Source organism: Macaca nemestrina, chromosome 15, assembly GCF_043159975.1.
Source record: "Macaca nemestrina isolate mMacNem1 chromosome 15, mMacNem.hap1, whole genome shotgun sequence".
In the NCBI taxonomy this organism is placed as follows: domain Eukaryota; kingdom Metazoa; phylum Chordata; class Mammalia; order Primates; family Cercopithecidae; genus Macaca; species Macaca nemestrina.
In genome coordinates, this window is record NC_092139.1 from 98236330 (window position 1) to 98258969 (window position 22640).

At 51.0% G+C, this 22640-nt stretch overlaps 1 protein-coding gene across 1 annotated transcript; it reads left to right on the plus strand.

Moving 5' to 3' along the window:
* Positions 1–439: 439 nt before the first annotated feature.
* LOC105487226 (transcobalamin 2) lies at positions 440–21392 on the plus strand. The gene is made up of 9 exons (XM_011750603.2): positions 440–845; positions 4394–4586; positions 6193–6362; positions 7668–7820; positions 8616–8788; positions 8915–9101; positions 10630–10795; positions 16960–17075; positions 20797–21392. Exons 1-9 carry the CDS (start codon positions 782–784, stop codon positions 20856–20858), a joined length of 1284 nt encoding a protein of 427 aa, XP_011748905.2. The 5' UTR covers positions 440–781; the 3' UTR covers positions 20859–21392.
* The last annotated feature ends 1248 nt before the right edge of the window (positions 21393–22640 follow it).

Genomic DNA, 22640 nt, shown 5'->3' on the forward strand with positions numbered 1-22640 from the left:
TCAGCCTCTCAAAGTGCTAGGATTACAGGCGTGAGCCACTGTGCCCAGCCTTAATCCTGTTCTTTAACTTGTTTTGTTTTGTTCTCTCCAGGAGGCTCCCAGCTCTTTCAGATTGGTTGAGAAAAGTGGCCTGGCTGGTCTGGGGCCAGCGGCACCCCTCCCTCCCCCAAACTGCCCAACTCCCCCACCCCTGCAATCCCCTCCTCCACCACCAAGGGGGGTGGTGCTGAAAAACAACTGACTCCAGCAGTGCTGCTCACGTGACCAACGCAGCTGCAGCTCCCATTCTGCTCCTTGTTCTGGGCTAGGTGGGCACTACCAGGGGCTCCTTCTGTAAGGAGTACTAGGTAGGCACCCGGTCCTGCCGATCCACCACTGGAACAGCTAAGGGGACAGCAGACAGGCACGGTCGGACAGACTTGGCAGATCAGACGTCAGGCCCTCTGCGCTAGTCCCGGGCTCTTTAAGCAGGAACGTGGATGGCCTCAAGATGTCTCACATGGTCCCACTCACCCTCCTCCTCCCTTTGTTCCCTGCCTCCAGGAGGGCTGCTCTGCCCTTCCTTCCTCTGTTCTTTGGCCTTCTGTTCCCTGCCACCACAGACCTTTCCACCCTCTCTCTCTGCTGACTTAGCAGCGCATTGCAGGCCTGGAGGATTAATCAGTGACAGGAAGCTGCCTGTCTCGGAGCGGTGACCGGCTGTGGTCAGGAGAGCCTCAGCAGGGCCAGCCCCAGGAGTCTCTCCCGATTCCGGATCACTGCTCACCCACCTGCTGCTGCCATGAGGCACCTTGGGGCCTTCCTCTTCCTTCTGGGGGTCCTGGGGGTCCTCGCTGAGATCTGTGGTGAGTAACTCGCCTCTGTCCTGTGCCTTGTTCCTTCTGGGTCCTTAGGAGGGTGACTGGGGCATAGGATGGGGGAACTTACCTGCCCCTCTGGGCTCCCATAGCAGTTTGGACTTAGCTGGACCTCAGCATTTAACACATCGTATTGCGACTGATTATATGTCTGACTCCTCACCAGACAAGATCTCCTCCGTTAATTCAGTCTTTAGTTCACACATTCGTTCAGCACATAGTTACTGAGCCTTTTCTGTGTCAGGCCCAGTGTTAGCCTTTGGGGAATGTGCAAGGCGTGAGACAAGTCTGATTCCTGCCATCCTAGAGCTTGTGTTCTGGGGAAGGGGGACAGACAAAAGAAATCAATGGTTAGGTGCTCCCACCTGAAATCCCAGCATTTTGGAAGGCTGAGGCGGGAGGATCGCTTGAGTTCAACAGTTCGAGATCAGCCTGGGCAACATAGGGAGACCCCATCTCTACAAAAAATAAAAAAAATTTAAAAATAGCTGGGCATGGGGAAGACTTTCTGAGGACCGAGAGGGAACATGGGAGCTGAGACTCGAAGGAAGAAAAGGAGCTGGCAGGAAAGGAGTGGGGGACACACATTCTAGGCAGCAGGAAGTGAGTCTTCAGAGGTCCTGCCTGCTCCAGCTCTGTGCCCCAAGGGGTCTCTTGGAGCACACTGTCTCCTGGGACCTGTCTGTGAGTCTGAGCTCAGAGGCTCAGGGCTGCTCCTTCAGACAGGAGGCAGAAGGCAGGCTTCGGGACTCTGGGCCGCCCACGCCTCTTTTCCCCTCCTCTGCACCTAGGATTATGCTCAGCAATACACTTTCACCACCGTGGGCTCTTGTAACTCTGGGGAAACCCTGAGAGGTGGGTGCAGTCATATCCAGGTGTCAAGTAAAGAAGTCGAGGGTTGGAGGGGCTGAGTGACTCGCTCAGGGTGCTCCACCTTTACCAGAGCTTTGCTGAACTTAGTTTTTTAGAACTTTTCTTTTTTTGTTTTGTTTTTTGTTGAGACAGGTTCTCACTCTGTTGCCCAGGCTGGAGTGCAGTGGCACGATCTTGGCTCACTGCAACCTCTGCCTCGCGGGTTCAAGTGATCCCCCCACCTCAGCCTCCCAAGTAGCTGGGGACTACATGTGCATACCACCATGCTCGGCTAATTTTTGTATTTTTTGTAGAGACAGGGTTTCGCCATGTTGCCCAGGCTGGTCTCGAACTCCTGGGCTCAAGTGATACTCTTGCTTTGGCCTCCCAAATTGCTGGGATTACAGGCGTGAGCCACTGTGCCCAGCCAGAACTCCAAGCCTCTCATCTGTGTTCCATAAATAAATCAGACTCCTCAGGTCTGGGCCCAGGAACCTCAGCTCTTGGTTCATGTCTGGACAGTTTCCCAGGGGAGTTCTGGGTTCAACCAGCCAGAACTTTCCCTCCTGCAGACCTGGCTGGCCTGGTCCTCAGCCTTGGACACTTAGTCCATTAGCCTGACCCCACAGGAACCCCCATCCCTTGGGATCTGGGGAAACTTGAACTGGGATTTGGGGTGCAAATATCTGTGCTGAGTCACTTGATTGCGCCCAGCCTCATTCCTTTACCTGTAAAATGGGCTAAGAATGCTCCCCTGCCTTCCTCCTTGGTGTAGTACAAGGGAGGATCCCATGACACCTGCTCTTCCAGTTTAAAGTTCTGTGTGTGTATTGTGAAATTGACAGGGATCACTGCACAAACGCTAATGCAAAGTGGGCTCCTGTGCTTCCTTTTCTCCTTCTTCTTCTTTTTAAAAAAATTTTCTTATAGAGATGAGGTCTCACTATATTGCATGGGGTTGGTTTCAAACTCCTAGGGTCAAGCGATCCTCCCACCTTGGCCTCCCAAAGTGCTGGTATTATAGGCATGAGCCACTCTGTCTGGCTCCTGTGCTTGTGAATGTCAACAGCAATCAGCCCTTAGCTGGCCTGGCTGGGCTGGTAGGGCAAGAGCTCACCCAGGGCTGCTTTTATTACCCTAGGTGAATCTGCCTGTCCCCTTCCTTCTAAGGAGGCTGCTCTGTGGTTGTCAGTCTCTCCCTTTACAGCTGGATCCTGGTCTTTCAGTTTCTAACCCTGTGCTGACTAATCGTGCTGGAGGTGAGAGCCCAGGGTGAGGTCAGGGAACTCCCTTGCGAGTTTCAAGAAAAGGGAGAAGGAAAGAGAGGTGAGGAGGCACAGATGACCAGAGGGACACAGGCTGGGGGAGACTGAGACAGACCCAGAGAGCCTCAGAGACATTGAGGGAGAGAGACAGAGAAATGGAGATAGACATCAAAATTGGTTCTGAGTGAGAGAAAGGGAAAAAAGCAACTCCCCAGTCTCTCTTCATTAACATCTGGTGAGAAACCAGCCATGTGCTCTGGTCTGGGCCCACACAGCAAAGGATTATGTAGGGTTTCATGCTAGTGGATGGCTACCTTATAGCAACAGATATCTGGAGCTGTCGGGAAAACAGACACGAGGTTGTGGGACCCAAACCCACAGAGATGGAGCTGTGTTCTAGGAGCTCTGGTCCTCGCACCAGGAGGCCCAGGAGGCAGATGAGGCATCTTGCAACAGCTCCTTTTCTTAGTCCCCTGGGATATGGCACAGTGGAGGCCACCATCAGGCAGCTGGAGCCCAGCAGCAACTGGGAGGCAGTAAACGGGGACAGAAAGTCCAAGGTGCCTCCAAGGCAAACTACTCTAAACTACCCTGTGCTGAGCTCAGGTCCCTTGGAACTATCCGTAAGGCTTCCACTTCCAGGGTGTTTCAGTATTTTGGTTGCACAGCTTCAAATAAATACAACTGCAACAGGTAAATGGCTGCAAAAGCTGTGGCTGTTTTCTAAGAGCTCATCTCACAATCTCAGATCCTCTTCACTTAAACAGAGATAGCAGGAAAAGCATTATTTTGAGATCTTCATGGAGGAAGTTCACCAGGCAGCCTCAGTTCAGCAGCTGGAAGTCTGTGTTGTTTGAACATTTGATGTGTAACATGTTGTGCATGTGGGCCGATGTTTTTGTAAACAGGTAGTGCACACATTCAGCAGGGCACCAGAGAGCAGGGGCTTTGCAGTTAGTTCCATCCTTGGCTCTGCAGCCTTGTGTAAGACATGACATGACTTTGAACTTCTGTTTCCTCTTTTGTGCAAAGCAATGATGACAGTATCTACATCACAGGACTGGCATGAGGACCAAGTGAGATTGGGCAAGGTGCCTGGGCACACCCCACAGCTTGGCATACAGTCTCACCGTCACCGCTGATGGGCAGAGTGGTTGCCTGGCAATAGCATCCTCTACCTTCAGCCTGCCACCTCTTTCGCTGGCTGGCTCCAACTGCTCTTTTGGGATACATGCTTCCCTCCTTTTTCCCTCCCACTGCCTTTCAGTATGGCTGCAGTTCCCCCTGCAAGTTGGTGTGTGCTGGATGGAGGTGGGGGTGAGGACATGTATTCCCTGGGGAAGGCCCTGGTAACGTCAAAGCACTTCTTTGCTGGTGGCCTGGCCCTGTGACCTCACTTGCACCATTTTCTTTCCTAAGAAATACCAGAGGTGGACAGCCATCTGGTAGAGAAGTTGGGCCAGCACCTCTTGCCTTGGATGGACCGGCTTTCCCCAGAGCACCTGAACCCCAGCATCTATGTGGGCCTGCGCCTCTCCAGCCTGCAGGCGGGGACCAAGGAGGACCTCTACCTGCACAGCCTCAAGCTTGGTTACCAGCAGTGCCTCCTAGGGTATTACCACAGTCTCTTCAATGGAGGGCCTTTCTCTGTGTATAGAATGAAGGGGTTGGTTGGATTAGATCAGAGATGCTAATGCAGGGCTCCTCTTGCTACTACTGCCCTCCTCAGTGATGTCTGAGGCAGACATCGCTAATCCATGGCTGTACTCTTTTTTTGATAATCCCAGGAGCAGCATCTGACTCTGTACTCCCTTAGTGTGCCTGAGGTAGACATCACTAATTGATGACTGCAGTCTTCCACATTAAGCCTAGAAGCAGCATCTGACTCTGTGTGCTCCCCTCCCGTGCATGAGGCAGACATCACTAATCCATGACCACACTCTTTCATACTGAGTCCAGAAGCAGCATCTTTTTTTTTTTCTTTTTTTTTTTTCTCACTCTGTTGCCCAGGCTGGAGTGCAGTGGCACAATCTTGGCTCACCCCAACCTCCACCTCCCAGGTTCAAGTGATTCTTGTGCCTCAGCCACCTGACTAGCTGGGATTACAGGCATATGCCACCATGCCCAGCTAATTTTTGTATTTTTGGTAGAGACAGGGTTTTACCATGTTGGCCAGGCTGGTCTTGAACTCCTGACCTCAGGTAATTTGCCTGCCTTGGCCTCCCAAAGTGTTGGAATTATAGGCATAAGCCACTGCACCAACCCAAAAGCAGCATCTTTCTGTACTCCCTTTTCAAGAGGCATTACAGAGAGGCCTGTTTTGGAGTTTGAATGAGAGGTAAATAATCAGGGGCAGCCATGAAGCGCCTCTTCCTCAGACTCCCTCTTGAGAAGTGGATGCAGGGGTGGCAAGAAAAGAAGGCCAGGCATAGTTGCTCATACCTGTAATCCCAACATTTTGGGAGGCTGAGGCAGGAGGATTGCTTGAGCTCAGGAGTTCGAGACCAGCCTAGGCAACATATTGAGACCACGTCTCTTAAAAAAAAAAAAGAAAGAAAGAAACAAAAATAAAAAAAAATTAGCTAGGCGTAGTGACACATGCCTGTGGTCCCAGCTTCTCCGGAGGCTAAGGTGGGAGGATCTTTTGAGGCCAGGAGAACAAGGCTACAATGAGCTATGATGGCACCACTGTACTCCAGCCTGGGAGACAGTGAGATCCTATCTCAGTAAAAAAAATAAAAATCTGGCCGGGCATGATGGCTCACGCCTGTAATCCCAGCTACTCGGGAGGCCAAGGCAGGAGAATCACTTGAACTCGGGAGGCGGAGGTTGAGGTGAGCTGAGATCGCGCCACTGCACTCCAGCCTGGGTAACAAGAGCGAAACTCTGTCTCAAAGAAAATAAATAAATAAAATAAAAAAATGAAAAAGAAAGGAGGGGGCATGTGGGTGAAGTATGGACAAAATAGTGGGGCAGGCACAGGTGATTTGGATGCAGGAGCCCTCGGAGTTTATCCTTGAATCTAATTGTTCATCTTTATTAAATATTTGTGGCATACACCTCACAACAATATAGCTAACACACCTACTTTTGGTGCTTTTATTAACGCTTCCCACTGTTAAGATTTTTTCCACTTTGTGATGCTGGTGGGGTGGGCGCTCCAAGCAGGCTTACTGCGTGGCACTTTCTCACAAAGCCATTAACTGGCCTTGTCCTAGGTCTGCCTTCAGCGAGGATGACAGTGACTGCCACGGCAAGCCTTCCATGGGCCAGCTGGCCCTCTACCTGCTCGCTCTCAGGGCCAACTGCGAGTTTGTTGGGGGCCACAAGGGGGACAGGCTGGTCTCACAGCTCAAGCGGTTCCTGGAGGATGAGAAGCGGGCCATTGGTGAGCAGACACCATTGGCTGGGGGTGGGGAGCACCTGGGAGGGCTCATCAGATGATATTCTCTAGTGAAAATCAGAACTTTGGGTTTTCTCCCCAGGCGTCTTTCCCACCATCCCTTCTGCCCGTCTCACTGCCCACGTCAAGGCTCGAACCTGTCCCCATAGTCATCCTTGATCCAGCCTTTCCCACGCTGCACACACTCTATTGACAGGTGTTTTCTGTTTTGTGTTTTTTGGTTTTTTTTTTGAGACGGAGTTTTGTTCTTGTTGCCCAGGCTGGCGTACAATGGTATGATCTCAGCTCACCGCAATCTCCGCCTCCTGGGTTCAAGCAATTCTCTTGCCTTAGCCTCCCGAGTACCTGGGATTACAGGCATGCACCACCACACCCAGCTAATTTTGTATTTTTAGTAGAGATGGGGTTTCTCCATGTTGGTCAGGCTGGTCTTGAACTCCCGACCTCAGGTGATCCGCCTGCCTCAGCCTCCCAAGGTGCTGGGATTATAGGCATCAGCCACTGTGCCCGGCCCATTGGCAAGTCTTGTATTGGCAAGCCACCAAGATTGACTTGATTATCCACCTTCGGGACAACTGGACAGCCTGCTTATGACTTACACCTTTGTCTCTACTAGCTCTCCTGCCCTGACTTGACCCAGCACACAACAGCCAGAGCCAGCCTTTTCAATATAAACCTGATCTTGCTGGCACTGTTTAAACTCTGCAGGGGCCCCTCACTGCTCTGTGGCCCAGCCTGTCTACCTTGCCTTCTCCCCAGCTCTGCTCATCTGTTTTCTGCCTCCCACACACACCTGCCCTCTGTGGGCTCCGGCCATACGGCTCTTTCTCATTTCTCAACTCATAAGCCGGTGTCTTCATACAGGCTCCCTCCATCTGGACTGGCTCCCCGACGTGCAGTTCACTCCTGCTCTACCTTTGGCTCTGCCTCCACCCATCCCCAGCCCTCTCCAGCATTACTTCCTTGGAGGATCCTGTCTTGACTTCCCAGCCGCCCAAATATCACTACTTGGTCTGCATTCCCATTACGATTGCAGTCTCATGAGCAATTGCTATAGTTGAGGCCTGAACTGCGCAGTGCCCATCTGCCATGGGTCTCCTGCTTCCTCTAAGCCCAGTGAGACGCACAGTGAGACCTCAGCACGTATGGGCTGAGGCAGTGAAGGAATGAAGGATCCCATGACCCAAAGGAGTGTATTGGAAAGTGCAGACCAGGGGTCCCATGCGCTGGTGGGGCTGGCTGCTGGGTGGGGGCAGAGAGGTAACCACTTGGTTTTTTTTTCCCTCCGAGGCCATGATCACAAGGGCCACCCCCACACTAGCTACTACCAGTATGGCCTGGGCATTCTGGCCCTGTGTCTCCACAAGAAGCGGGTCCATGGCAGCGTGGTAGACAAACTCCTGTATGCTGTGGAACCTCTCCACCAGGGCCACCACTCTGTGGGTGAGTAGGTCAGACCCTACCGAGGCCAGGCTGGCACTCCCTCAGTCCCCAGGCCTGCACTGATGACCTCCATACCCTGGCCCCACACTCACCTTTCCTTGGGACCCCTCCGTATCAAGTCTTTTAGGGGTGAATTGGTGGGGCTTATGGGTGATGCTCCAGCTGTGAGTCAGCTTTGGAGCTGGTAGGTAGATATCTTGAGGCCAGGAGTTCAAGACCAGGCCGGACAACATGGTAAAACCCCATCTCTACTAAAAATACGAAAGTTAGCTGGGCATGGTGGCACATGCCTATAGTCCCAGCTACTCGGGAGGCTGAGGCAGCAGAATCACTTGAACCTGGGAAGCGGAGGCTGCAGTGAGTAGAGATCACACCACTGCCTTGGGTAACAGAGTGAGACTCTGTCTCAAAAAATAAAAAATAAAATAAAACTCCCCTAGTGATTCCAACGTGTGGCCAAGTTTGGAAATAGGTGGTATAGGGTCAAGTCCTCTCGGGCCTCCCTCCTCCAGTCCTTCTCCCTAACCTCTAGCCCTCAAGTTGCAGAGTGATCAGCCAAACCAGTTTGCCCAGAAATGAGCAGTTTCCTGGGACATAGGATTTTCAGGGTCCAGATAAGGAAAGTCTTGGGCAGACCAGGTTGAGTTGGTGCCCTCAGCTGATCTGACCATGTTGCCCTTCTTCTCCAAGCCCTCCTGTGGTTGCCCATAGCTACAAGGGCCTGACTCTCAAGCCCCCACCTGTCCTGGCCCCTTGGCTCTCCAGCTCATCACGTGTTCTGTTCCCCCCTTCAAGACACAGCTGCCATGGCAGGCTTGGCATTCACCTGTCTGAAGCGCTCAAACTTCAACCCTGGTCGGAGACAACGGATCACCATGGCCATCAAGACGGTACAAGAGAAGATCTTGAAGGCCCAGACCCCCGAGGGCCACTTTGGGAATGTCTACAGCACCCCATTGGCATTACAGGTGGGAAAGAGACTCTGGAGCCATGGCCACCCTGGGGAACAGTGAGCGGGGAGTGTTCAGGGGCTGGAGCACCTAGCCCCTCCCCACCGGCTGACCTCCTCCCTCTCTTCCCCACTCTATCACCAGTTGCTCATGACCTCCTCCATGCCTGGGGCAGAGCTGGGAACAGCATGTCTCAAGGCGAGCGTTGCTTTGTTGGCCAGTCTGCAGGACGGAGCCTTCCAGAATGCTCTCATGATTTCCCAGCTGCTGCCTGTTCTGAACCACAAGACCTACATTGATCTGATCTTCCCAGACTGCCTGGCACCACGAGGTAGCCCAGCCTTTTGTGGAAGCACAGCCCTTTACAATCTGCTGCGCACGCGTTGACGTCCCAGTGAGGGGAGGGTGCTTCGTCCTGATTTGCTGAGGCTGCACAAGTTTGTGGGTGTGCATGGGACACAGCAGCCAAAATGTGGTCACAGCTTCTGGAAGCTGACAGTGTGGGGAGGAAGATATTAAATGGAGAGCCCTGGGCATACCGCTTGTGTGATACCCAGTACAGACATGTTTGAGTGAATGGATGAATGAATGAAGGAATGAATGAGGAGAGACACATTTTGGTTAACTCTAATACAACATGATAAGCCCCAGTAGCAGCATGATCCAGGCTTCCTCTGAGAAAGGGGCTAAGGAGGTGATTGGATTTGCCAATTAAGAATGGAGAAGGAGGCCAGGTGCAATGGCTCATGCTTGTAATCCCAACAATTTGGGAGGCCAAGGCAGGTGGCTCACCTGGGGTCAGGAGTTTAAGACCAGCCTGGCTAACATGGCAAAACTCCATCTATTAAAAATACAAAAAAGTAGCCGGGTGTGGTGGTGAGTGCCTGTAATCCCAGCGACTCAGGAGGCTGAGGCAAGAGAATCACTTGAACCCCAGAGGTGGAGGTTGCAGTGAACTGAGATTGCGCCATTGCACTCCAGTCTGGGTGACAGAGTGAGACTCTGTCTCAAAAAAAAAAATAAAAATAAATAAATAAATAAATAAAACATAAAAAAGAAGAAAAGAATGGAGAAGAAGGAGGCTGGACACGGCGGCTCGTGCTTGTAATCCTAGCACTCTGGGAAGCTGAGGCGGGTGGATTGCCTGAGCCCAGGAGTTTGAGACCAGGCTAGGCAAGATGGTGAAACCCTGTCTCTACTAAAATACAAAAGATTAGCCAGGTGTGGTGGTTGATGCCTATAATTCCAGCTACTAGGGAGGCTGAGGCACAAGAATCACTTGAACCTGGGAGGCAGAGGTTGCAGTGAGCCGAGATCGCGCCATGGCACTCCAGCCTGGGCGACAGTATGAGACTCTGTCTCCAAAAAAAAAAAAACAAGAATGGATAGAGTAGAGCCGAGAAGAGGCAGCAAGAACAAAGACACAGAGGTGCACAGAGTTTGAAGGAATTTTGAGGAATCGTCTTGCAAAAGAATGGGATCTGGGAGAATGACGGAGTGGAAGGCAGATGAATGAAGGGGAGGTGAGCCCATCAGGGTAACAGAGACGCATTGTGAACAAATACATGTTCTAGAAAGAGCCCTCTGGAGTGCTAGGTGCCAGAGAGGTGGGAGGAAGGATACTGGAAGCAGAGGAACCAGTGAGGGGCCTGATCTTGGGTGGTGGGAGATGTGGGGAATGAGGGACAGGGGAGGCTGGGATGGAAGCCAGGTTTCAGCTGAGCAGGTGGTGGTGGCATTGATGGAGATGAGGACTTGGGGAAGGACAAGGTCCAGATGTCTTTGAGGGAAGACAGGAAGACAAATATCCAGGATCCCTGTCCTCACACCAACTACCCCTTCCTTTCTCCCTGGCACAGTCATGTTGGAACCAGCTGCCGAGACCATTCCTCAGACCCAAGAGGTCATCAGTGTCACACTGCAGGTGCTTAGCCTCTTGCTGCCATACAGACAATCCATCTCTGTTCTTGCCGGGTCCACCGTGGAAGATGTCCTGAAGAAGGCCCATGAGTTAGGAGGATTCACGTGAGACTCCCACCTCCCAGTCCTCACCCCCACCCCAGCCCCACATGCCTGATACAGGGTCACGGAAGAGACAGGGGACAGAGGAGAGGGTTCCCTCGGGAGAGACACTGGCCCTGCTTTTGCTTCTACCTGCTCCACTCGTTTGTTGCCCATGGTGTTATGGAAACAGGGAGCCATAGGCCAGCATTGTCATTGAGAGAGCAGGCTCTGGAGGCAGAACCCCCCAGTTGGAATCCCAGCTCTAACCAGCTAGGTTCCAGGTAGGCACCCACAATTCACTGAGGAGAACAGTTGTGCCCCCTCCCTGCAGGGCCAGTATGAGGAGTCCGGGAGTTAGTACACATAGAGATGGTGGCATGTGCTTTTTATATGTGCAAGTTCCAGCACGTAGCAAGCGCTCAACACAGCGTTGCTTTCATCAGAGTGAGAACTGCTTTTTGTTTGTTTGTTTTTAAAAGACAGGGTCTCACTCTGTCACCCAGGCTGGAGTGTAGTGGTGCAATCACGGCTCACTGCAGCCTCAAACTCTGGGGATGAAGCAACTCTACTGTCCTGCCTCAGCCTCCCGAATAGCTGAGACAATAGGCACGTGCCACCCATCCCTGGCTAATGCTAATTTTTTTTTTTTTTTTTTTTTTTTTTTTAGCTAGGGTCTCTCTCTGTTGCCCAGGCTGGTCTCAAATTCCTGGCCTCAAACTATCCTCACACCTCAGGTTCTCAAAATATTGGGATTACAGGTGCGAGCCATCATGCTTAGCCAGAGTAAGAACTTTTTTTTTTTTTTTGAGACAGAATGTCACTCTGTTACCCAGGCTCTGGAGGCCCAACTTGTGTCTGTGTATTTATTTTTATTTATTTATTTATTTATTTATTTATTTATTTTTTATCTTTTTTGAGACCGAGTCTCGCTCTGTCGCCCAGGCTGGAGTGCAGTGGCCAGATCTCAGCTCACTGTAAGCTCCGCCTCCCGGGTTTACGCCATTCTCCTGCCTCAGCCTCCCGAGTAGCTGGGACTACAGGCGCCTGCCACCACGCCCGGCTAGTTTTTTGTATTTTTTTAGTAGAGACGTTGTTTCACCGTGTTAGCCAGGATGATCTCGATCTCCTGACCTCGTGATTCGCCCATCTCGGCCTCCCAAAGTGCTGGGATTATAGGCTTGAGCCACCGCGCCCGGCCCATTTATTTATTTTTTTATTTCGAGACAGAGTCTCCCTCTGTTGCCCAGGCTGGAGTGCAGTGGCGCAATCTCGGCTCACTGCAAACTCCATCTCCTGGGTTCAAGTGATTCTCCTGCCTCAGCCTCCTGAGTAGCTGGGACTACAGGCGTGTACCACCATGCCCAGCTAATTTTTGTATTTTTAGTAGAGATGGGGTTTCACTATGTTGGCCAGGCTGGTCTCTAACTCATGACCTCAGGTGATCTGCCTGCCTTGGCCTCCCAAAGTGCTGGGATTACAGGCATGGGCCACTGCGTCCGGCCATGTATTTATTTAGGCAAGGTCTTGCTCTGTTACCCAGGCTGAAGTGCAGTGGCACAGTCATAGCTCACTGCAGCCTCAAATTACCCAAGCAGCAGGGACTACAGGTATGCACCACCACACCCATCTACTTTTTTTTGAGATGGAGTCTCCCTCTGTCGCCCAGACTGGGTTGCAGTGGCACAATCTCAGCTCACTGCAGCATCTATCTCCTGGGTTCAAGCGATTCTCCTTCCTCAGCTTCCTGAGTAACTGAGACTATGGGCATGCACCACCATACCTGGCTAATTTTTATATTTTGAGTAGAGATGGGATTTTGCCATTTTGGCCAGGCTGGTCTTGAACTCTTGACCTCAAGTGATCTGTCTGCCTCAGCCTCCCAAAATGCCAGGATTACAGGCGTGAGCCACTGTGCCTGGCCCAGAATAAGAACTTTTATTATATCTCAACTTTATTTGAGACAGGGTCTTACTCTGTCACCTAGGCTAGCGCGAAGTGGCACAATCACAGTTCACTGCAGCCTCAACCTTCCAGGATCAGATGATCCTCCCACCGTAGCCTCCCAGGTAGCTGGGAACTACAGGCATGCGCCACCACGCCTGGCAAATTTTTTTTTTTTAAATTTTTTGTAGAGATGGGATTTCTCCATGTTGCCCAGACTGGTCTCAAACTCCTGGACTCAAGTGATCTACGGACCTTGGCCTCCCAAAGTGCTGAGATTACAGGCGTGAGCCACCGTGGCTGGCCAGAATAAGAACTTTTATTATGAAATAAGTTTGGCCCAATCCTTTTATTAATTACCTCAAGGAGGTTGGACAATGTCCTTACATTTGCTTCTCACCCTGAGCTTAGACCAGTCTGAGAATGAGCATGTCTGGACTGCTATTTGATACTAGGTCCTGCCCATGATGAAATAAGATGAATGTAATTCTCATGTTATCAGTAGGGAGTCCAGCCCAGATAAGTTGAGTGCCTTCCACCAGGTCACGCAGACCACAGACTTCTCCCCTAGAATCATGGACCTGTTTCTGTTCCCAATGGGCGCCAATTTCTGTCCCCAGTGGGAGTTCCTGGAGAACAGCATCCTGCATCCAGGGAGGGCCCACAATTGGGTTCTTCAGGTCCTCTAGGCCAGGGAATCTCAGACCAGAGATATGCAAAGACTCCTCCAAAGTACAAAAATTCTCCCAGACCCCAGGTTGAGTTATTTCTTCTGTAATATGACTTAGATGTGTACTGATATGTTTACTAAATATAAAGTCTTTGGCCAGAGGTGGTGGCTCACTCCTATAATTCCAGTGATTTGGGAGGCTGAGGCAGGAGGATCACTTGAGCCCAGGAGTTCAAGACCAGCCTGGGCAACATAGTGAGACTGCCATCTCTACAATTTTTTTTTTTTTTTTAAGGTGGAGTCTTGTTCTGTTGCCCAGGCTGGAGTGCAGTGGTGCAATCTCGGCTCACTGCAACCTTCACCTCCTGGATTCAAGCGATTCTCCTGCCTCAGCCTCCCAAGTAGCTGGGATTACAAGCGTGTGCCACCATGCCTGGCTAATTTTTGTATTTTTTTAGTAGAAACTGGGTTTTACCATGTGGGCCAGGCTGGTTACGAACTCCTGACCTCAAGTGATCCACCCACCTCAGCCTCCCAAAGTACTGATTAGAGGCATGAGCCACCGTGCCCGGCCCCCCAAAATTTTTTTAATTAGCTGGGCATGATGGTGTGCACTTGTAGTTCTAGCTACCCAGTAGGCTGAGGTGGGAGGACAGCTTGAGCTCAGGAGTTCAAGGCTGCAGTGAGCTATGATGATGTCACTGTCCTGCAGCCTGGATGACAGAAGAAGACTCTGTCTTTAAAAAAAAAAAAAAAAAAAAAAAGACTGAGTGTGATGGCTCACACCTGTAATCCCAGCCCTTTGGGAGGCCAAGGCGAGCAGATCACTGGAGGCCAGTAGTTCAAAACCACCCAGGCCAATATGGCGAAACCCTGCCTCTACCACACACAAAAAAGTCCTTTCTCTTTCTAGCACTAGGCAGCTTTAAATCCCCAACAACTTTGTAAATTAAATAGAAAAGTATAAAAACCAATACCATTCAAATAAGGACGCTCTGCAGAGGCGCCGGCCTGCACTTTAGTACCTCCCTGTATTTGAGCTGCAGTGAAGCCTGAGCACTCCTGCCCTGGCTCAGCCACTTCATTCACTATGAGGGCCACCTCCCTTCCCTTCCTGGTGGCCTATGGCACATAGCGCAATGCTGCTGGGCACCAGCGCAGTCACTGATGGCCACACACAGGCTGAGTGCCCTTGGGAGGGCTGAGACCCACAGACTGAGATTACCCAGAACCGGCTGGTATTCGGGTTTGAATATTGTCAGCAAAATGAAAGACAATTTGAATTTAACATTTTTATTCAGAGCTCAGGGACCTCTGGGAAGACACTGTGGACTCCAGTCTGAGAAATGGTTCTCTTGTTAATGTGTGTGGATGCCGGAACTGGGTTCAGGCATGAAGACTGCATTTGAGGCCCCTGAATGCACAGCAGAGAAAGCTCTACTGCAGACAGACAGACAGACAGATGTGGAGAGAGGTGGCCCTGTGCAGCACATGGCCCTGCAGAGTTAAGGAACGGGAAAAGGGCTACTCTGTGACATTCCTTAGAACAGTACTTTCCCTTCGCTTAAGTCACCCCAAATAGATTTGTGTTTCTTTCTTTTTTTTTTTTTTTTTGAGAGGGAGTTACACTCTGTCACCCAGGCTGGAGTGCAGTGGCACAATCTCAGCTCACTGCAACCTCTACCTCCTGGGTTCAAGCAATTCTCCTGCCTCAGCCTCCCAAGTAGCTGGGATTACAGGGGCCCACCATCACACCTGGCTAATTTTTGTATTTTCAGTAGAGACAGGGTTTCACCATGTTGGCCAGGCTGGTCTCAAACTCCCGACCTCAGGTGATCCACCTGCCTCTGCCCCTGCCTCTGCTGGGATTACAGATATGACCCAGTGCACCCAGCCTGTGTTTCTTAAAACCAAAAAAATCCCTCTGTCTCTAAGACTGCAACCTTCAATAACTTAGGGCTGTATTACCCCAGAGGGTACTTTCTGGAAGATGCATCCGTTCACATCACTCCTCTGTTACCTCGATGGTCTCACCTCCTTTTCATTCATTTGCATTCTCCCAGAACCCGCTCATTTGTTGTTATTTTTTGTTTTTTTGTTTGTTTGCTTTTGTTTTTGAGAAGCAGTCTTGCTCTGTCACCCAGGCTGGAGTGCAGTGGTGTGATCTCAGGTCACTGCAACCTCCGCCTACTAGGTTCAAGCAATTCTCCTGCCTCAGCCTCCTGAATAGCTGGGATTACAGGCTTGTATCACCACACTCAGCCTAATTTTTGTGTTATTAGTAGAGATGGGGTTTCACCATGTTGTCCAGGCTGGTCACGAACTCCTGACCTCAAGTGATCCACCCGCCTCGGCCTCCCAAAGTGCTGGGATGACAGGCATGAGCCACCGTGCCTGGCCTGACCCCGCTCTTTTGAAAGACCATTCCCCCAAATTCTGTGCACCTGTGTGCCTTTCTTCCCTCTGCCTCCTCTCGGCTCTGCCCCGCTCTCCTCCCTTCTCCTCTGGCAAATCCCACTCATCTCTTCAAGCCATTCTTCCAGGGGAAGCCCTGATCGTGCTGCTTCCTCCTGTGGGAGGGATGAAGGACCTGGCCTACAGAGTTTGTTTTGTTTTGTTTTGAGATGGAGTTTCGCTCTTGTTGCCCAGGCTGGAGTGCAATGGTGCGATCTCGGCTTACCGCAACCTCCACCTCCCGGGTTCAAGTGGTTCTCCTGCCTCAGCCTCCCCAGTAGCTGGGATTACTGGCATGCACCACCACACCCGGCTAATTTTGTATTTTTAGTAGAGATGGGGTTTCTCCATGTTGGTCAAGCTGGTCTCGAACTCCTGACCTCAGGTGATCTGCCTGCCTCAGCCTCCCAAAGTGCTGGGATTACAGGCTTGAGCTGCTGTGCCTGGCCCAGGCTCACGGAGTTTCAAGAGACTTCCTGTGGCAGTGGCATCCAGACAGAGTGGAGAAACTCAAAGTTGGAGGCCAGAAGCTCAGGAAAGAGGGAGTGTGAGTGAGGAGTCTCTTGGCTGCCAGGGCCAGAAATTGAACTCCAACCCTCTCCACAACAGTGGGTGTAGAGCATGTAGAATCAGAGAGGTAGCTGAGCCATGCAGCCCCAAGAAGAGGGGAATGCCACTGAGCCACAGAGACCCAGTGCCACTGCCAGGTGTCTCTGCCTCCATTTCCCATGACCCTCCCTCTCTCTGCATGCAGGCTTCACCTTCTCTCATTGTACATTGTATACATTCTAGGTGACACCGGCAGCTTCTGATTCTCATGCCCCATAACATCAGCCCCCCAGAGAGGGGACAACTGCTGAGCTGATAACATAATAGATGCCCCTTTCCTGGAGGCCATGGTCATGGTCAGCGTGGAGAGGATGAAGCCTGAGCAGGCAGGATCGGGGGTCTGGAGGGGAAGGAGTTGAGACCACAGACCTGTGGCTAGGTGGCCTGGAAAGGGTTTGACTAGTGTCGGCCCAAAGAGCTTGGAGAGGATTTTCCTGCTGTGGGTGAGTTCTGCCTCTGCCCTTAGGGACGACAGCCGCCTCTTCTCTCTCTCTGCCTTTCCCTTTTGTAGATATGAAACACAGGCCTCCTTGTCAGGCCCCTACTTGACCTCCGTGATGGGGAAAGCGGCTGGGGAAAGGGAGTTCTGGCAGCTCCTCCGAGACCCCGACACGCCCCTGTTGCAAGGTGAGTCGTGGCCTGACACCCTGGATGTGCCCCCTACCCCAAGTTTACCCAGCCAAGAGGCTTCATCAACTTACCCCAGCTTTCCCTAGCACCCTCCTGGGCCACAGCTTCACAAAATCAATGATGCTCAAAGTTGGATATAATATATTGAACTGAAGTCTTAGAATTTTTATGTAAGTTATTGTGGAAATTCTACGAAACTAAATAGATTATTAAAAAAAAAAAAAAAAAGAACTAGAAGAAAATTTAAATCACCTAGAATTCCTCCTACGTAAGAATAACGTCTCTCTCTCTCTCTCTTTTTTTTTTTTTTTTTTTGTTGAGACGGAGTTTCGCTCTTGTTGCCCAGGCTGGAGTGCAGTGGTGCGATCTTGGCTCACTGCAACCTTCACCTCCTGGGTTCATGTGATTCTCTCGCCTCAGCCTCCCTAGTAGCTGGGATTACAGGTGCCTGCTACCATGCCCAGCTAATTGTTTTGTATTATTAATAGAGATGGGGTTTCACCATGTTGGCCAGGTTGTTCTTGAACTCCTGACCTCAGGTGATCCCCACCAGCCTCAGCCTCCCAAAGTGCTGGGATTATAGGCGTGAGCCACCGCGCCCAGCCAAAATAACGTGGTGTTGTTGTTGTTGTTGTTTGTTTGTTTTTGTTTTTGTTTTGAGATACGGTCTTGCTCTGTCACCGAGGCTAGAGTGCAGTGGCACAATCTCAGCTCACTGTAGCCTCAACCTTCCGGGTTCAAGCGATCCTCCCACCTCAGCTTCCTGAGTAGCTGGGGCTACAGGCACACACCACCATGCCCGGCTGATTTTTCTATGTGTGGTAGAGATGGGGTTTCACCATGTTGGCCAAGTTGGTCTCAAACTCCAGAGCCCAAGCGGTCTGCCTGCCTCTGCCTGCCAAAGTTCTGGGATTATAGGCATGAGCCACCATGCCCTGCCAAAATTACTTAATTTTTCCTCTAGATACTTTAAAAAATATGCCAGTAAGTTTTTCATAAAAAAGTGGAGCCTTGCTATCCAGTGGAAATAAAATGTTGCCCACATGTATAATTTTAAAATTTCTACTTGGTAAAACTTTTATATACATATACATATATATATATATATATATTTTTTTTTTTTTTTTGAGATGGAGTCTTGCTCTGTTGCCCAGGCTGGAGTGCAATGGCGAGGTCTCAGCTCACTGCAACCTCTGCCTCCTGGGTTCAAGTGATTCTCCTGCCTCAACCTCTCAAGTAGCTGGGATTACAGGCGTGTGCCACCATGCCCAGCTAATTTTTGTATTTTTAGTAGCAACAGGGTTTCACCATGTTGGCCAGGCTGGTTTCAAAGTCCTGACCTGCTCGCCTCAGCCTCCCAAAGTGCTGGAATTACAGGTGTGAGCCACCGCGCCTGGCCTGCAAACAGACCCTTAAAGGTCATCTGTCCCTACTCTTGCTACTTAAGTTGCCTTTATATTCCACCCCTAAAGAACTTTTATGGGGCACTTACCATATGTCAAGCATTGTGGCGAGTGCTTTCGAGAAGGTGGGACTTTCTGAGGGAGCCCACTAAAAAGCATTCTTTCTTCTTGCTCTCATTCTGAATAAATTGGGAAATAAAAAATAGGAGCTACAGATGGAGACCCCAAGTCTGGCCAGTTCTATTACTGATAAAGACAGGAGGATGTAGCTTAGGGTGAGAGCTAGGTGGACCCAGCCAGGAAGCAGACCTGGGCAGTTGTAGCCTCTACCTCCTACCCACTCTGCCCTTAAGTCTAGCAGGAAGCCCACTCCCAGTAGAAAAACAGAGAGAGCCCAGGCTACACATGCCTAGTTTATTCTTCCCAAATCAACCAGTTGCATAAATCACTCCTCTATCTTCCTTGGGGTGGAAAGTGGATGAGAGTTATAATTTGAGTTCCCTTTTGTCTTAGTCCATTGAAGCTGCTATTACAAAATACCATAAACTAGGTGGCTTATAAACAGCAGAAAACAGTGGCTCATGCCTGTAATCCCAGCACTTTGGGAGGCCGAGGCGGGTGGATCACCTGAGGTCAGGAGTTCAAGACCAGCCTGACCAACATGGTGAAACCCCGTCTCTACTAAAAATACAAAAAATTAGCTGGGGGTGGTGGCGGGCGCCTGTAATCCCGGCTACTCGGGAGGCTGAGGCAGGAGAATCGCTTGAACCCAGGAGATGGAGGTTGCAGTGAGCTGAGACCACACCACTGCATTTCAGCCTGGGCGACAAGAGTGAAACTCCATCTCAAAATAAAATAAAATAAAAATTAAATTAAATTAAATAACAGAAATGTATTTCTTACAGTTCTGGAGGTTGGGAAGTCCAAGATCAGGACACCAACAGATTCAGTGTCTGATGAGGGCCCACTTTCTGGTGGTACCTGCTGCCTGTGTTCTCACATGGTAGAAGGGACAAGGCAACTCTCTGCGGCCTCTTTTTTTTTCTTTTTTTCTTTCTTTCTTTATTTTTATTATACTTTAAGTTCTAGGGTACATGTGCACAACATGCAGGTTTGTTACATATGTGTACACGTGCCATGTTGGTGTGCTGCACCCATTAACTTGTCATTTACATTAGGTATATCTCCTAATGCTATCCCTTTCCCCTCCCCCCACCCCACGACAGGCCTCTGGGGCCTCTTTTTAAATTTCTTTAAAAAATATTTTCCTGGCCCTTGCCTGGTGAAGGAACCTCTTTTATAATGGTAGTTAAAAAATATTTTTTTTTTTTGAGATGGGGGTCTCACTCTGTCACCCACGCTGAGTGCAGTATCACGATCTCAGCTCACTGCAACTTCCGCCTCCCAGGCTTAAGCAATCCTCCCACCTCAGCCTCCTGAGTAGGTGTGACCATAGGCCTATGCCACAAAGCCCAGCTAGTTTTTTGTATTTTTGATAGAGATGTGGTTTCACCATGTTGCTTAGGCTGGTCTTGAACTCCTGAGCTCAAGTGATCCACCTGCCTCGGCCTCCCAAAGTGCTGGGATTCCAGGTGTGAGCCACCCTGCTCGGCCTATAATGGCACTTTCCTATCCCATTCATGAGGCTCTACCCTCATGACCTAATCACCTCCCAAAGGCCCTAAGGCCTCCTGATCCCATCACCTTTGAGGTTAGGTTTTAACATTTAAATTTTGGGGCGACGCAGACATTTTGGATCATAGCACCTCCATTGAAAGGGAACATTTCTGACACCTGGCTCTCTCAGAGGGCCCTTTCAGCTCCCCTGCAGGCTGCATTCCCACCTAACCAACAAGCGCACCAACACTCACTCACTCAGAGGTTAAATAACTTGTCCAGAGTCACAGCAGTAATGAATGACAGAGCTGGGGCTTGAATCCAGGCGTCCTCCTAGAGCCTGGATTCTCTGTAGTGAGTGAAGGCTGACTCCCGGGAGACTTCATGCGTGGTCCTGGTTCCCTCTCCAGACCACACTGCGCAAGTTTCTCTTCCCGATGGCCCCTAGGGTGTTACAAAGACAGCGACCCTTCCTGTCAGGTGTTTTTATTGCCAGATGAGCCCGTGGCCTCAGGAACCCTTTAGGAAGCTGAGTTCAGAGTGTTTGAGCAGGCTTTGGGGAGGTTCCAGCTTCTCACCACCAAGCCCCGGGTAGATTCTTATAGAACCTGGCCTCAGGGTTGGGAGACTGGAAGATGAGGTTGCAGGGTACAATATTCTGCCCAGTTCACCCCGCCTTGCTCAATCTGTTTCTGCAGGTATTGCTGACTACAGACCCAAGGATGGAGAAACCATTGAGCTGAGGCTGGTTAGCTGGTAGCCCCTGAACTCCCTCATCCCAGCAGCCTCGCACACTCCCTGGGCTTCTACCCTCCCTCCTGATGTCCCTGGAACGGGAACTTGCCTGACCCTGCTGCCACCTCCTGTGCACTTGGAGCAATGCCCCCTGGGATCACCCCAGCCACAACCCCTTCGAGGGCCCTACACCATGGCCTACCCTGGAACAGGGAGCCAAGCACCTTCCCTGGGAAGTCTTTCTGGCCAGGTCTGGCCAGCCTGGCCCTGCAGGTCTCCCACGAAGGCCACCCCATGGTCTGATGGGCATGAAGCATCTCAGACTCCTTGGCAGAAGGAAAAGGAGTCTGCAGGCCGCAGGTGTTGTGAGGACCACTTGTTCTGTGGTTGGGGTCCTGCAAGAAGGCCTCCTCAGCCTAGGGGCTATGGCCCTGACCCCAGCTCTCCACTCTGCTATTAGAGTGGCAGCTCCGAGCTGGTTGTAGCACAGTAGCTGGGGAGACCTCGGTAGGGTGCTCAGTGCCTGCCTCTGACAAAATTAAAGCATTGATGGCCTGTGGACCTGCTGCAGTGGCCTAGTGCCTCATACTCCTCAGGTGCAGGGGTAGGGACAAGAGAAGGGGAAAGTAACCCCATCGGGGAGGAGTGGAGGGTGGCTGAGCCATCTCTGGGCATTGGGGGAGTGATGGGAATGCCAGCACTGACGACATTGACTACTACTGACTGAGCACCCACTACTATCTGCTGAGCACTCACTTGCTAGATACTATCTTGAACAACTTTATGAGGTTGCTGATATTTTCATTTTTATCCTGCTTTACCAATCAGGAAACTGGGAGGCCGGGCATGGTGGCTCATGCCTGTAATCCCAGCACTTTAGAAGGCCGAGGCAGGTGGATCACAAGGTCAGGAGTTCGAGACCAGCCTGGCCAACATAGTGAAACCCCATCTTTACTAAAAATACAAAAAATTAGCCAGGTGTGATGTTGCGTGCCTGTAATCGCAGCTACTCGGGAGGCTGAGGCAGGAGAATTGCTTGAACCCTGGACGCGGAGGTTGCAGTGAGCCGAGATCGCGCCATTGCACTCCAGCCTGGGCAACAAGAGTGAAACTCCGTCTCAAAAATAAAAAAAATAAAAAAATAAAAAAAAATTTAAAAAAATCAGGAAACTGGTGCTCAAAAAGGAAAAGTGACTCAGCAAGGTCACAGACTAGGCAGTGAGGCTGTGGGAACCTGGCTCAGGGACACAGACCTGGCCTGGGACAGCCTCGCAGCTCCTCCACTAAAATATTGAAAATAAGAGGCTTCGATGATGGTTATAATCGTATGGCAGAACCCCAACTCAACTGGAGCCTTGGGACCCCGAAGCTAGGGTCTCACTCCCTGCTCTTCCCCAAGGCACCATTAGGGCACCACCCCAGGCCTTGGCAACCACGACGCGGGGATCTTGCCTCTCATTGGTCAGGGGCTTAGGGGCTCTGGGCTGCCCTCTTGAAGGTGGGGTTCAGCCCAGGCAGGCACCCCCTATGCTGCACCCCACCAAGGCTAGGAAGAGGTCCTGTCCTCAGAGAGGGACCCTCTGATGAACAGCCCATCAGGTCTGGGTCCACGTGCCTGGGAAGAGATAGTGACACACTTGGAGTCCTTGAAGCCGCAAATCAAACCTCCTAGAGCACCATCTTCAAATACTTAGGGTCTGGGAAGATAGGGGAAGTAGGCAATTTAAAATATTTCTTTACATTGGGTCAGGTGCTGTGGCTCACATCTGTAATCCTAGCATTTTGGGGGGATGAGGATCACCTGAGG